Source organism: Elgaria multicarinata, chromosome 6 (genome assembly GCF_023053635.1).
Source record: "Elgaria multicarinata webbii isolate HBS135686 ecotype San Diego chromosome 6, rElgMul1.1.pri, whole genome shotgun sequence".
Classification (NCBI taxonomy): domain Eukaryota; kingdom Metazoa; phylum Chordata; class Lepidosauria; order Squamata; family Anguidae; genus Elgaria; species Elgaria multicarinata.
The window spans coordinates 105,910,563-105,925,915 of NC_086176.1; the positions used below are offsets into that span (position 1 = coordinate 105,910,563).

A 15,353-nucleotide genomic window follows, 5' to 3' on the forward strand; every position below is an offset into this window, starting at 1 on the left:
CACCCTACATGGGGTTATATCTGCCTCACTGCATTGGTCTCTCCCCAACTCAAACAGTAAGCTTTTGTGCCTCCTCCATAGCATTTCCACAAGCCAAAGATCTGCATGCAGGAGCCTATTTTGTTTGTGGCATCTGTTGCTGTGTTGATACCCCACAGCAATACAAATAATTGCTTATAAGGTAAGCAGGGTTGAATACACCTATGTTAAGAAAAGATGGCCCATTGGATTTTAGAGGTAGTGCCAGCAGCAGCTCATGGAAAAATGCCCCCCTTGATGCACAGGATTTTCAGCCCTTCTGTTTGCTGTCAAAAGCAGATTATTTAGTGATGGATAGCAGATGTTTGAAGGGGGGAAAAACCATGGTATGTTCTTCCCCCTATTGTTGTGTGATTCTTATCTGTCAGCCATTTAAGCAAATTTAGAATACAGAGCAGGTGGAAGTAATCCTGACACTCCACACAATTTCCACTGTGCAGCATATGAAATGCAGCAAAGTGTTGTGCTATGATGTCTTTCACATTCATGACAAGTTATCGGATTAATCGCACTATGACATTTCATAAGATTGGCCTGGAACTTGCCATTTTTTTTTAATCGTTCGAAAGCTGTTGTTTGGTTTTACCAACAAGCAGAGACGGGCAAATCTGTCATTTCTCCCTGTATTTGGATATTTTAAGTCTCAACTTCTTTCTTTTCTGAATGTGAAGAACTTCATGAATGTTGCTAAATTCTTTTAAAAATGAACTGAAATGAAATTCTCAGCTATTTGCACCAGCCAAATCCAATAGGTACAGCATGGAGAAGACCTACCATACAGGTGTTAAACGTGAGGAGCTTGTCCAAAAAACAAGAGGTGGCAACGATAATTCAGCACTAATATGATTGAATATACAGGAAATTCAAAACCAGACTTTTAAGAGTTAAGCACTCAAACCTTGAACCGGTCAGTTTCAGTTTCTCCCATGGCCGAATTTTTAATACCTCAAATTCTTTTTTGGCATGTGCATGGAAAACTTTGTGAATGTTGGTAAATTTTTATCAAAACTGAACTGACATGAAATTCTCACCCATCCCTTCTAACAAATTTAGAAGGGACAAACATCTAACAAACAGCAACATATTTAGCCAGTGTCAAGACAAATGGCCTAGACAAGGTCCAGGCAGACAGACCTATCAAAAGCTATCGTGAAGTTGAACAATCAGGGCATTCATCTCAATGCCTAGCTCAAAGCCACACCTCAGAAACTGAGAGTATGTTGCGTGTACTCTCAATGTAAAACCTGTGACATAATGGTACATACATTTCTTTCATGTTGTTGCGAGTAGTGACAATTAGCTCCATCTCTGTACAACACAAACTCATGGTGAAACACAAAGTGTGTATTTAACAGAGGCAGTGCAAGATGTCCTGCCAGAGCAGAAGTGCCAGCTGGGTGGGCTGATGCCTTGTCTGGAGGAGTCCTCAGAGCAAGGTGTCAAGTCACTGCTCCAAAGAGCCACAATGACCACTTTCCCGCTGCACCATTAGTCACAGCAGAAGATCACTCAGTGTGGCTCTCCCAAGTGGCCACCTGACCGGATGCCTTGCTCTGAGGAGCTATCAGAGCGAGGAATTAATCTGGGTCTGGTGGCAGCAGCACAAAGATGGTGGCAATACTGGCAGTGAGCAATGGGGACATGATCTACTGCCCTTCCATATCTGCTGCGTGATGAGAGGGATTCTCCCTGCCTCATAGGAGGGCTGGCCCTGCTATTTATATTGCAGGTTTTTTTCTGGAAGCCACATCCAAGGACAGTAATGACTCAAGTCCCTGGTGCCAACATCCAGACAGTGTGAAAATGCCCTTGGCAACTCCACTGTCTGATTCCACAAGAGGTGACAGATGGCCCTTCCACGGCCCGCACTAGTTGCCTACATGTGGTGGATAACACCTTGGCCACTAGTAACAGTGTTACTCCTGCTGTTATTTGTCTCACAGCAACTGCGTAGAGTCATGACTTCATGCCTAAACAGAAAACTCCAGGAACCAGTGTTGGTGCAAACCAAGGACATCAACCTATGCTAGGTGCTGGATCCTGCTGCATGATTGCTGAAGCATTAATATATCATAGGTAACATAGGAAGCCAACGTGTACTGAGTCAAGCATTGATCGATCCAACTCCGTATGCTCTTTATTGACTGGTGGAAGCAGTTCTCCAGTGTTTCAGAGAGGAGCCTTTCCTAGCTCTACCTGGAGACATCAGACATTGAACCTAGTACCTTTTGCATGCTAAGCATGGACTCTATTACTGAGCATCAGCATTTCCCTTAAAATCACAATGCATTTTGGGGTGGGGAGAGACAGAGAGTGAGAGCATGTGGCTTGCCTAAGGCCACCTAGTGAGACCACGGCAGAGCTAAGTTTGAACTGAGGTCTTCCTGATTCATAGCCTTGATCTCATTTCATCATAGAGATTGTCCTGAAATAGAGATGTCCATCGCCAGGAAATCTGGCCTGATTTGGGCTTGCAGGATTTCTGCGGCGTTCCCAACTCAGCTTGCATTTGTTTGCCAAGCTCCATGTTTCCTCCCAAAATCCATGGACTTTTTAAAAACAAAAAACAAAAAACAGTTTGCCCAAATTGTAGTTGCGCTTTTTGTAATTTGAGCAAATTGCGGACATAAATTGCATAGTTTGGGTGAATTCCAGTTGCAACTTGCGCAAATTCCAGCCATAATTTCTGCAAATTGTGCAATGTACAATCACAGTTTGTGTAAATTATGCCATTCAGAGAGCCACATATCGGTGCAAATTACGCAAACTGCACCTGCAATTTGTGCAAATTGCTATTTACATAACCCACCCAGCCCTGAAAAAACAGAATTTGGCCCAGCTTGATGCAGATCAAGTTGGGCGAGTTCATGGGAAAGTGAGCTGAAGTCCAGGGGGTGGGGTGGGGTGTAGGAGGCAGGGAGCTGATGAAAACACAGTGAGATCCACCTCTGGACAGATCCTCCATCATCCCTATATTAAAGTAGCTTCATCCAGTTTTTTCCCCAAGGTGTGAAATATCAACCAATTTTTAAGCTCCATTTCCCTTTGAGTTTTAAGCACAGCATGATGGTTTGGCAATATTGCTAGTGGATGATGATACTGGAAGGGAGGCGATAAAGAGAAGTGGACGCTAGCTGACAGAACATATTCCGGTAAAATGAAGAAAAGATTTGCTGTCTTGCGGGCACTCATTTTAAGCGTGATTCACTTACCTGTCTGAGATAAAAGCGGAGTGTAAGGGACTTTCGGTTCTATTGCACTCATAGGCGGAGGTAGCAAGGGGTTGGCGAAACTGCGGAGAGGATGTGTAGGCCGCACACATGCTGTGGGGATTGTCCTGCTTGGGGCATCCTCATTGCTGGGATGCTCAGGCTGTGTCTGTGGTAACATGGATGTCTGCTGAGGGGCCTGTCCTTCACTTACTGCTGCAAGAGAAGAGGAGAAGAAAATGTAACCAGACAGAAATCCCACTTGAGTTGTAAGTTCATGTATAAATAATAAATAGTGTTTATCCTTCATCCTTCCTTTTCTATCTGTTCCTTGTAGGGGTGTATGAAAAATGGGATCCTATTTATTTTTTGACCAGATTTTATCCAGTTCATACCTCCTGGAACTAAACACAAAATTGTGGTTGAAGTCTGTAGATTTCTCAGCTCGTGATGAGATATGCAGACAAAAGAAATGCATCCGAAAAACACGAATGTTTGAAATATGCATGTGAAGAGAAAACACATGCTTTTAAAAATGTGTACCATCATGCTTTAATCAATGGGAGAAAACATACATCTTTCAAAAATGCGCTCAACTGATGTGTACATTTTGAAAAATGCACACAAAAATGCAAAAATTTTGCAATCTCATATGGACACAAGTCGAATTGAGCTTTGAGATGGAAACTTAACGAGTTCAGGAGGTTTTCCTGATTCACACATCCATAGCTGCTTGAGTTTTTCTAAGGGACAGGGTATATCCTTTTAGGGATATGGGTATATTTGACTTGAAATTTATGTAACTTACCTTGTATAGTGGGCTACATATCATAACAACACTGCAATAATACAGTCTCTGAAAGAATTCCACTATATATTGATTCCATCATTCAACCACTAGTCCATGAACTTAGAATCATAGAATAGTACAGATGGAAGGATTCATCAGGTCCAACCCCTGCTCAATGCAGGAATCCACCTTAAACCATACCTGACACATGGTTGTCCAGCTGCCTCTTGAATGTCTCTAGTGTGGGAGAGACCATGGCCTCCTTAGGTCATTGGTTCCATTGTCGTACTGCTCTAACAGTCAGGAAGTTTTTCCGGTTGTCCAGCTGGAATCTGGCTTCCTGTAACTTGAGCCCATTATTCTGTGTCCTGCACTCTGGGAGGATCAAGAAGAGATCCTGGCCCTCCTCTGTGTGACAACATTTTAAGTATTTGAAGAGTGCTATCCTGTCTCTCCTCAATCTTCTTTTCTCCAGGCTAAACATGCCCAGTTCTTTCAGTCTCTCCTCATAGGGCTTTGTTTCCAGACCCCTGATCATCCTCATTCCCCTCCTCTGAACACGCTCCAGCTTATCTGCATCCTTCTTGAAGTGTGGTGCCCAGAACTGGACAAAATACTCAAGATGAGGCCTAACCAGTGCCGAATAGAGGGGAACCAGTACCTCATGTGATTTGGAAGCTATACTTCTATTAATGCAGCCCAAAATAGCATTTGCTTTTTTTGCAGCCGCATCACAACGTTGGCTCATATTCAGCTTGTGGTCTACAACAATTACAAGATCCTTCTAGCTTGTAGTATTGCTGAGCCAAGTATCCCCCATCTTGTAACTGAACATTTGGTTTCTTTTCCCTTCATATATTAAGGACGCTACAGATTTCCTAACGAAGACTGGGGGAAAAAAACTAAATCAGGGACGTCGATTTAACAATGATACCATCAGCACAACCTTTGATGTTATTTCTTGATGCACTAACATACCCCACAGAGACAGCCTCAACATACAGCAGAACATCTAATGGACCCAGTAGTGGAGTCAGTCTCCCTAGCAAAATTTGTTCTCAATTGGAACAATTTCATGTTTAATGACAATCACTATTGTTAAGTCCAAGTTACAACAATGGGAACACATATGGCCCCATCAAATGCCAATCTATTTATAGGACAACTCGAAGAAACTATTGGCAGAACTTCCACCTACAAGTGCAGCACATGGTAGCATGGAACAGATTATATCTTTGCCATCTGGGACTATGGAAGGGATAGCTGAGAGAATTTTGCTACGTTTATCCACACTGTCCACCCAACAATAAAGTTTGCCAGCAATGCCACAATTGAAAACCCAAAATTACCCCTCCTGGATGACCTCGTAATATTTGAAAAATATCCAATTTCCACTTATTTATTTATTTATTTTATTACATTTATATATCGCCCCACAGCTGAAGCTCTCTGGGCAGTTTACAACAATTAAAAATAGTAAACATTAAAAGTATACAAAAATTTTAAAAACATAAAAACGGTATAAAAACAAACAGATTTACATTGTCAACATACCGATTCCCACCTGTGCCTTACCTACAAGTCATGTCAAACCGAAGCCTTTTAAAGAAGAATATTATTTATAGTTTGGCTCTTAGGACAGCCTGCATTTGCAATTGTGAAGACAACTTCTCAAAAAGATGTAATGAACTCAAAGAACATCTCCTAAAATGCGGATCCCCTAGTCACATTATTGACTATAATATCCGTCAAGCATCAGTAATATGTAGGGATACATCCTTTATGAAGCAATGGTGAACACTTTGAAAGAAAATCACATTCTATTTGTTGTGGACTACCATCGTAACCACCACCAGATTATGAAGGACAGTTGCTCTAGTATATCCAATTGTGCTCATTTAACAGGAACCATTAATTCTCCATCAAGTATTATATTCAGAAAACACCCAATTTATGTAAATGACTAATTATAGCAGCTCTTTAAACAAGATATTTGAAACCCAGGATCACACCTATATAGATCAACATGCTTCATTACCTGCAGCTACCTTCAAGGAACCATTTCTTTACCACCAAAATGTATTTCCTTAGACAATTAGTAACGTGAACTTCCACTAATGTAAAAAATAATTTTTAAAAAAAGGGGGGGGGAATGTTGCATGCAATATGTAGGAAAAACTTCAATGGACCTAAGAATGAGATTCTATCACCAAATCTGCAATTCTTACTAAAAACAACAACAATGAAAGCAGCCAGTTGTAAGATATTTTAACTCACTCGTACATAGTCTTTCAGACTTCCAATTGGAAAAAAAAGGGGGGGGCACTGATATGTTTGATAAAAAGACAAATTTCTGGATCTACAGACTCAGAATTAAGTCTAGCCTTAACCTGGAGGACAATTTGTAAGCTTTATACTACTCACAACTCTGTTTTTGACATCTTAGGGATTTTTTAAAAATCTCCCAGCATTCCAAACTGCCACCCTTGGTATCCATTTAAGATCACGGCTACTGATGAGGCTGGAAGCCAACATGTTTAGCATTAAATATATTTTGAAATTAATCTGCATTAGTCTCTCTCTCTCTCTCACACACACACACGGTTTCACTGGCAATAACTCCTTCTTAGGAATGACATCTTTATCACTAGAGAGGTGCCTGTCACTGTGATAGTTGTGGATGTGTGGAAGATGGGCCAATATATTTCTCTGATATATTTCTGTACTCACAGATGCAATTTGTGCTCCCCTGCAAGAGACTAGATCAGGTTTTGCCCCACAGGTTTTGCTTGGAAAAATCACTGGGGTAGAGGAAAGACCTGCCATCTGCCTTTCCTCTGTCCCAATTTGAGGCCTGTTTACTTTGTCCCATAGAACTCAATGAGGACCACTGAGAACTGAGCCAACTAGTGTTTTGCCTCCTTTGTTATGTCCTTTTTCAGAATATCAGTTTGCCTAGCTCATAATGCTCAGGGGCAATTCAAATCAAATGTTCTCATTTTCTCACAGAGGAAAATGACAGATAATGCTTCTGAACTTGAATCTATTTTAGGCTCAAGTCACAGACACCAATTAATGCTCCAGCGGGAAAAGGAAACACCCTCAAAAGGATTTTTTAAAGAAGGCTCTGGAAACCAGCAGTCCAGCCCAGTGATTTTCCTGAGACTTTTGGGAAAGAGCTGAATTTCTAAGCCTCTTGCATATACTGCAATTAATATTATGGGGTGAGTTCATAGCTCAAGTAGGCTGGAATCCAATATTTTCTCTGAGAGTCCTTTTTTTTAAAAAAATTGTAATTGATGAGCCATTTTTAATCAAGGCTTTATCTTTTTTACTCAAGGCCACAACCTGGGTTTGGAGGTGTGTCAACCGGTTCTGGATGGGGTTACACTCCCCCTGAAAGACTGTGTTCGCAGCTTGGGAGTGCTTCTGGATCTGTCACTCCAAATGACAGCCCAGATAGATGCGACGGCCTGGACTTTCCTCATATCTGCACATTTTTGTGCTCATTTTGCCCAAGTCTAGCTGCATTGGAAACCTTGGGGAAAAATGCAGTTTTCAGAATGCAATTCTTTCTCAGCTCACTAAAAGGTGCAGGAGCTGCAGGTTTGGTGAATCTTTTTTAAAAAATTGAGGGAGAAAATTTCTCAGCCATCCCTACTGTTCATAGCTTGGGTTTCTTCTTCACATTAAAGTCAGATGGATCTGTGGATTCAATATTTTCAAAAGCCACAAAAAGCAAAGTATAACAGCCATCACTAAGGATGTTAGTGGCATGAACTGTTGCAGGTTGGCTCCTTCATGTAGATCCTATGCCATTCCAATAACTGCATCTTGTAATGAGGACTGTCAAAAAAGAGGTTGCTTAATTAATTTCTGTTTAAAATATCACCAGTGCTATTTTCCCCTGAGACAGCTGCAATATTGCCAGAGCTGTCACTTTCTGCTTTATTATCTTGTATCGAGAGTCAATTTTTTTCTGTGATTTGAATACGCTACATCAAACCTGCACATATAAATCAGGGCAAAGTTATTGTGTGGAGTCTTGCTTATTGAAGAGGACTCACAAAAACAGCTTGTGCTCTTTCATCCCCCCAATAGTAGGCTCAATGCCAAAGCTGGAATGTAAACTTGACTGGCACTTCTTTCTTAAACACAAAATCAATGGAACTTCTTCTTCTTCTTCTTCTTCTTCTTCTTCTTCTTCTTCTTCTTCTTCTTATTATTATTATTATTATTATTATTATTATTATTATTATTATTATTATCCTACCTTTTGCCCAATACTGGGCCTCAAGGTGGCCTTACAAAATTTAAAACATCTACATTAAAAAACCTATGAAAAGAAATGTACAGAAGTTAAAAAGTCGTTAGTATAGACGGAGACCCAGATTATTCGCCAAAGTCCTGCCGGAACAAAGAAGTTTTGCCTGCTTCTGGAAGCACATCAAGGAAGGAGCCAGTCTAGCTTCCCTGAGAAGAGAGTTCCAGAGCCCTGGAGCAGCCACCGAGAAGGCCCTCTCCCATGTTCCCACCAGGCGCGCCTGTGAAGATGGTGGGACTGAAAGAAGGGCTTCTGCAGAAGATCTCAAAGCATGGGCAGGCTCATAAGGGAGAATACGGTCTTTCAGATAACCTGGACCTGAGCCATAGTGACTGTGGTGTATGTCAGGCAATTACTGGTAATGCCACCAGGGCTGGGCATGTTCAGGCCCTCTTGCTTCACATGTGGATTTTGACCCCAAAGTTAGGGTGACCATATTTTGGAAACCAAAAAGGAGGACAACAAGGCCAGACCCCCAAGGAGGTGTGCCCACCATATGGCTGGCCCCCAAGGGGGCATGCCAACCCAAACATGGCTTTGGTCACATGTCTGATTTCATAGCACACAAGACAAACCTGTTCTACATAAAATCACTGAAGTAGGATTGCAGCCTCTACACATCTGTTCACCTTACTTTAGCAGGTGCAAGACCCTCCTGTCAAGGAGAACTATGCACTCTCCAGAACCTGATCTCATGGATCATGCAACCAGCAGGTGCTCTCCAGAAAGATGCTTTCAAAGCCTAGGAGATCCAGACACACTCAGACAAAACAAGACAAGCCACACTATGCATTCACCTATTATCTTGCTGAGACAGAACAATTCTTGGACAAGAAAATACTTTGCAATTGACCACAGATAATAGTCATAAACAAGAAAAACACACCTAACAATACCTAATGACAAAAATGTTGTAGAAAAGGAAGAGGAAAAGAGAGAGAAACATACACCAATGGCTATGGAAATTAAAGAATGGCAGCAGGAAAAAGTTACAATTATTGCGTTAGTCACGTCAGTCACCAGCATCTCATCATATATATATTTTTACAGAAAACCTTGAGAAACTGGGCCTGCCAAAATACATCCACACCAACATCCAGAAAGCAGTCATACTTAAAACATTTTTAAGAAGGATGAACAATTATCAGCAATTGTTACAAAATATACATTATGTCAATTATATCAAAGCAAATTGGAGAGGAAGGTCTATGGGACATAAATGCATTATTAAAAATGAATTACTATTTTCTAGCACCAGCTAGAGACCCACTTCTTCCTTTGCACTACAGAGCAAGTAGGCACTAACAACTCAAGCAACCGCATACCACAGAGGATGGCTAAAAACATCACAATCAACAAGCAATTGAAATCAGCAGAGGCTAAAAAGAGGCATCAGAAAAGAACTAAAAGTATAAAGACAAAACTACTGAAATCAGCATAACAGCAGAGGCCTGAGAAAATAAAAAAAGACTTTGCTTGGTGCCCAAAAGATAATGAAGTAGGTACCTCTCTGTGGACAGTATTCCACAACAGGGGACTACTATTGAAAAGCCCACTCCCGAGTAGCCCTGCACCACACCATAGCATACAAGGGCACATTGAACGGACCTCCAATAACCATCAAAGGGCTCAGGGAGGATTATATGGGAAGTAAGATTTACTTCTGAGAAAGCAAGCATAGGGTTGTGCTGTGTGCCCCCAAATTTAGGTCAGAATCCAAGGAACCTATATCCAAGAGGTCCATGTACTCCCAAGCACTGCAAAACAATTTTCAACTGAAAGGAGTTCAGAAAGCAGTTTGTGAGGTTTGCTATTAAAAGCAGGAAAAGTCAAAGTCCTTACTCTATGTCTGACATTCAAAGAATTGCTCAGTTAGTTCCACATGCCCAAGGAGGCACTGGACATGTTTCTCAAACAGCCACACACCATGCTGCATGTTTCAACTAGGTAAACAAAAGCCCGTTCACCATTTTTGTTTCCATCGTTAATTCTCTCCCCCCCCTTTTTTTTTTGCTGGTACTTTTAAAAAGGGGCTGCACAAGCAAAAAGACTAGTCTTCTCAAAATAGCTGTTGATTCAAGCCTACTAAACTGATTTAAAAAAAAAATCAGAAGGGAAAAAGAAGAGCCTCCCCCCGCCTGAACTGCATTGTCACTTTACCTGATCTCAATGAAGTAAATGAGGCTGGACAGGGCTCATTCAGGCTAAATGCCACCATGCCTGCCTCTGTTTCCATCCATCTGGCTGCTACGCCCCTGGGCCCAGCTGCCATATCGCCCTGCGTGGCTTTCGTGTGTGGCCCAGCCATCCCATCACGTGCCTGGCGTGTCTTGTGTCTGGTGCGGCCTTCATGCCTGGCGCGGCTCTGGCATGGCATGGCCCTCACACCCAGCGTGGCCATCCCATCATGCCTGGCACAGCCCTAGAACCCGGCACGGTGCAGCACACAGGAGAAGGGTAGAGTGTCGCTGGGGGGTGAGGGCTGGAAGACCCGTTCTCAGAGAACAGGTCTCCCAGCTCCTCCCCACCAACGACGCAGGCCTGGGACAGGACCGCGATTTTTCCGGACATTTGGGGGGATTTTGAAATCTCCCCCTGGATCCCGCTTGGGGGTGGGATTTCTGGACATGTCCAGGCAAATCCGGGTGTATGGTCAGCCTACCCAAAGCGGAACTTCACTTTGTGGTATTGGACCAAATCTTTTCCCCATCCCTCGTACTTTCACAATCCTAAGACAGAGGTAGAGCATGTACTTTGAAGGCATGCATAAGATGGCAAGTTCAGTCACCTTTAGCTTAAGTCAAAGAGATTCAGTATGCAGGTTCATGAGAAACCTTGGCTAATAACCTGGGAAGCTGTTGCTAGTCAGCAGAGAGAATGCTAAACTAGTCTGAACAATGATCTGATGCCCTATATCAGGGATGGGAATGTGGGCCCTTCAGATGTTGCTGCAACTCCTATTATCCTTCAGCATTGTCTACGCTGAATATGGATGCTGGGAGTTGCAGTCCACCAACATCTGGAGGACCCTGCTATATGTGTCTTTTCCTTATATGCATCAGCATCCAGCATACATGGGGGGCCCACTGGTCATGATGCCCTTGCCCTTGTGCCATTTGGTGGGCATCAGTGAGCCATCATTCAAAATTTCCAATAATGCCCCAAAGCTCTTGATGGATGGAGCATGACTCCAGGGCATTGTGGGAAGTTCAAAATGATGGCTTGTGCCAGCCAGTGATACCAGGTAAGCCCCTGGAGGGAGGCATAGAAGTCTGAAAGGGCCTACAGAGGGCACTTTGCCAAGGGCCATTTCAGGCTTGGAGTCGGCCCTGTCTACATCTCTTATATATTCAGCAGGCTGTAGCTCAGCCATAGCAGCTATAGGGATGTCTGTCACTGGAAAAGCCATTTCTTTTTGGCTTGACCTGGTTCTACAGTGTGTACAAATCCCTTTATGTCTATGAGATGAGCTGTGGGCCATTTCCTAAAACCCAAGAAGTTATTTTGCACATTTTTGGAGGGGTGGGGGAAGGTCCTGCAATTTGCACAAATTGCTCAGAAGTTTGCACAAATTGCAGATCTTCCCCACCCTCAAATGCTCAAAACTCCCAGAAAACCAGTGAACTCACTGCAGACTCACTGCAGATCGATTCAGACACCACAGCGGGAACTGAAATGAAGTTTGGGGTGGAGGGACGAGCGCATGAAAAATAACCGGACTCCATCCCCAAACAGATTTCTCTGACATCCCTAAGTAGCTCCAGTCACAAAAATACAGATAATAACCCGGGTGCACATTTTTAATCTCTCAAAAGCAAGACAGAGGCATCATTGGATTACAGACGCCGTATTTTAGGAATGAATGTGAGAGTTGCAGACAGAAACAAAAAATGAAAGATAAACCAAGAAGAAGAGTTTGATGTACAATATCACTCCCATTTTCCTGCTTCTCCTCTAGCCATTTATTTTGTAACCAGGTTGGTAATTACAGCCTGATTATTACAGCTTAGGACATCCTAATGGCACTCGTATAAATGGCTGTGCCAATGTGACGCGGCCATAACTTCAGTGGGCCACCTGGAGGGGAGTTAGAGTTTGGTTCAATTTTCATGTCCATTTGTTGCTTGGTTACAAGACTGGCAAGGGCAAGAACTATGTTAAATTATTGCTCTCTTACATTTATTCACATCAGTGAGTGCTTCATTTGCCCAAAGAGAATAAAGTTAAATGCAGTGGGCTTGTACCTGAAGTACCAGCACAGTAGGAACGCCAGGGCCTGATCATGAGTAATCGCTTCAAATCGAAGAAACACTGCGTATTGCAGGACTGTTTAAATGTCACGCCTTTTATTACAGATGGCACAGGGATACAAAAACCAAGATGATAAAAACGTCATCGTATACTAATAACACAATATGTCAGAACTGGGCAAAGTCCCTTTGACCTGATCCATCGTTAACATGGGGAAAAAATCATTAGAACAAGCAATTTGGCTTCTAAGACACTTACTTATCAGACCAATGTATCTCCTGAAGGTATCAGACATGCCTATTTGAAACCTGTGCCAGAGCCAAGGGACAGTAGAGCAGACCCAATTTCTGCCATAAGGGGGGTGGAGCTCATGGAGGCCTTAAGTACCTTGACATCCATGTGCCATTGAAGTCATGGGATCTCTAGATCTCTGTAAAGTTTTCACCCTTTGGAGTGTAAAATGAACCTAGAGCATCATGACACAGGGGAAAAATTGTGTTTGCTTACTGTCGCTTCTCCGCCCGTGCGTTTGTCCCTCATTACTTCCTCTTTTGAAAGAGGAAGTAAACAACATGCACATGGCCCATCTCGTGGGCCGTTTTGATCCTGCTGCTTCTCCTGCACACAGCAGGAGATAGTAGCAACTTCCATCTTGAAAAATAGGTCGGACTTACTGGGGTGTTGTTGTTTTTTGTCATGCAAAGAAGGCGGGGGGGGGAAGAAAAGTGTGTGGGAGTCAGATGCCGCTGTGAGAGGGATTTGTGAAAATCTGTGGGTACCCAGTAATGAGTGTGCAATAAAACACTCATCTGATGGAGCTCCTAGCCACTGCCCTTCTCTGGAGTAGGTAACAAGGTATAGGATTGGAGTGGGGGAGAGGCCCCAGCACATACCAGGAAAGCCACAAGCTTCACAGAAGTCTTGGATACCGTTTCTGGTAACTGGGCATCATAGGTCCCATGAACCATCCCTGGAGCACAAATGACACTTGTGAATCCTGGACTGAATTGGGCCCTCTTTGTCATCTCTTTATCAGCACTACTAAATATGCTGAAGGGATGGTGAGTAGAGGGAAGGGAAATATTGACCCTGGTAGAGATATGGTAGGCTTAGAGATCTCTTGACCCTACTGTGTGGCCATGTCAAAGGCCGCAAGGAGCAGCAAAGTCCTTGTCAGGCTCGTTCTGGATTCTAGATTTCACAGGACATTGCTAGTGTATTTCCGACAGTCACAATGATGCTTATGTTCCATCCTTCTGTCAAGGACATCATGGCAGTATGGACTATCCCAACTTATCTTCACAACAGCCCTGTGAGGTACGTGAGCTCTGAGATACAGTGACTTGCCCATAGCCTAGAGAACTTCATGGCTGAACTGTGATTTGGACCCTGGTCCAAAACTCTATTAACCCCCATGGTTGCCAGTCATTTATTCATTGCATTTATATCCTGCAGTACTTCTAAGGAGCTCAGAGCACCGTTCTAGCTTCACAATAGATAATGGCTTGTCCAAGGGGCAAACCGGTATGCTTTATGACTGAACAGGATCCTGTACTCTGATTTCCCAATCTAATTCTCAAGTTACTGCACCGATTCAGTTTTGGATACAAAAGCAAACTGCCACACATGGGTGTCCACAGGAATGTCTTTGGGATGGTGGTTTGGCAAAAATAAACAGTGGTATGTGATTATAATGTATATACATAGCACATGCCACTACAACACACCTATGCATTTTCCTTGTATGTGTGCACTTTGCTGCTTAGAGTTTCATTCTATGACATTTAGAAGCCTACACAGAGCGGCAGAAAATTCTGGGAATTTGACAGCACTGATGCGGAAGTGTATTATATTAAAGTTTCACACAAGAGGTATCATGAACTCTAACAAAATTTTATTTGGAGTGAATGATATAAAAAACAAACCGAGTACAAGAAGGAAAGAAACAGATGCAGAAATACAGTACAGAAGTCTTAAGAAGTCATATTGGACATTTTCTGCCATGACTACCCTCATTATAACATTGACAACGGATGACTTCTCAGTATACAGCTCCACATGTTCTAGAATGGGTCCCCCGCCCCCTTACTGGAACATTGATGAATGCTATGTGGAAAGTAGCAGTGACTCTGTGGGAAATGTTTCTGCTGCAGGGTGGGGTGGGGGCAGAAATGGGTACAGTTGATCAGGGTTAAGGGTTCTAAAGAAACCTGGACTACTCACTTTTCACACTGTTATCAATCACATTTTACATCAGCTGGTGCAATACAACAATTGCATTACTTAAATTTTGAATTGTACATTTTGTGCTGGGTGCACATTAAAACACCCACCCACATCCGATACCATTTCTAATAGACATGATGACTGAGCAGTGACAAGACCTGGGTTTTAGGTCTACTGAGATAGGTTGGCCTGACAATAGAAATGTGTCTATTGTCTCTACACCTCCGTTGCTTCTCTGTGGGTAGATCTACGCTAGTGCTTTCCATCAGTATTGAAATGAACTGATAACTGTTGGGGCACCTTCCACATTCCATATACCGCTTTCAAAATGTTATTTCCTGCTTTTCATTCCATAGTCGTAATGATCTGAAACATGGGGCTCATCTATACCAAGCAGGATATTGCACTATGGAAGCAGTATATAAAAGGCAGGAGCCACACTACTGCTTTATAGTGATATTGAAGTGCACTGCAGGAGCCACACTACTGCTTTATTAGGGTGACCAACTGTCAG

The 15,353-nt window shown here is 42.8% G+C and overlaps 1 protein-coding gene across 1 annotated transcript in view; it reads right to left on the minus strand.

Annotated features, from left to right (window-relative positions):
- Positions 1-15,353, minus strand: part of DCC (DCC netrin 1 receptor) — a 1,200,544-nt gene that overhangs the window by 22,811 nt on the left and 1,162,380 nt on the right. The window contains 1 exon segment of the mRNA XM_063128256.1: positions 3,252-3,461. Coding sequence (XP_062984326.1) covers positions 3,252-3,461 — 210 coding nt within the window.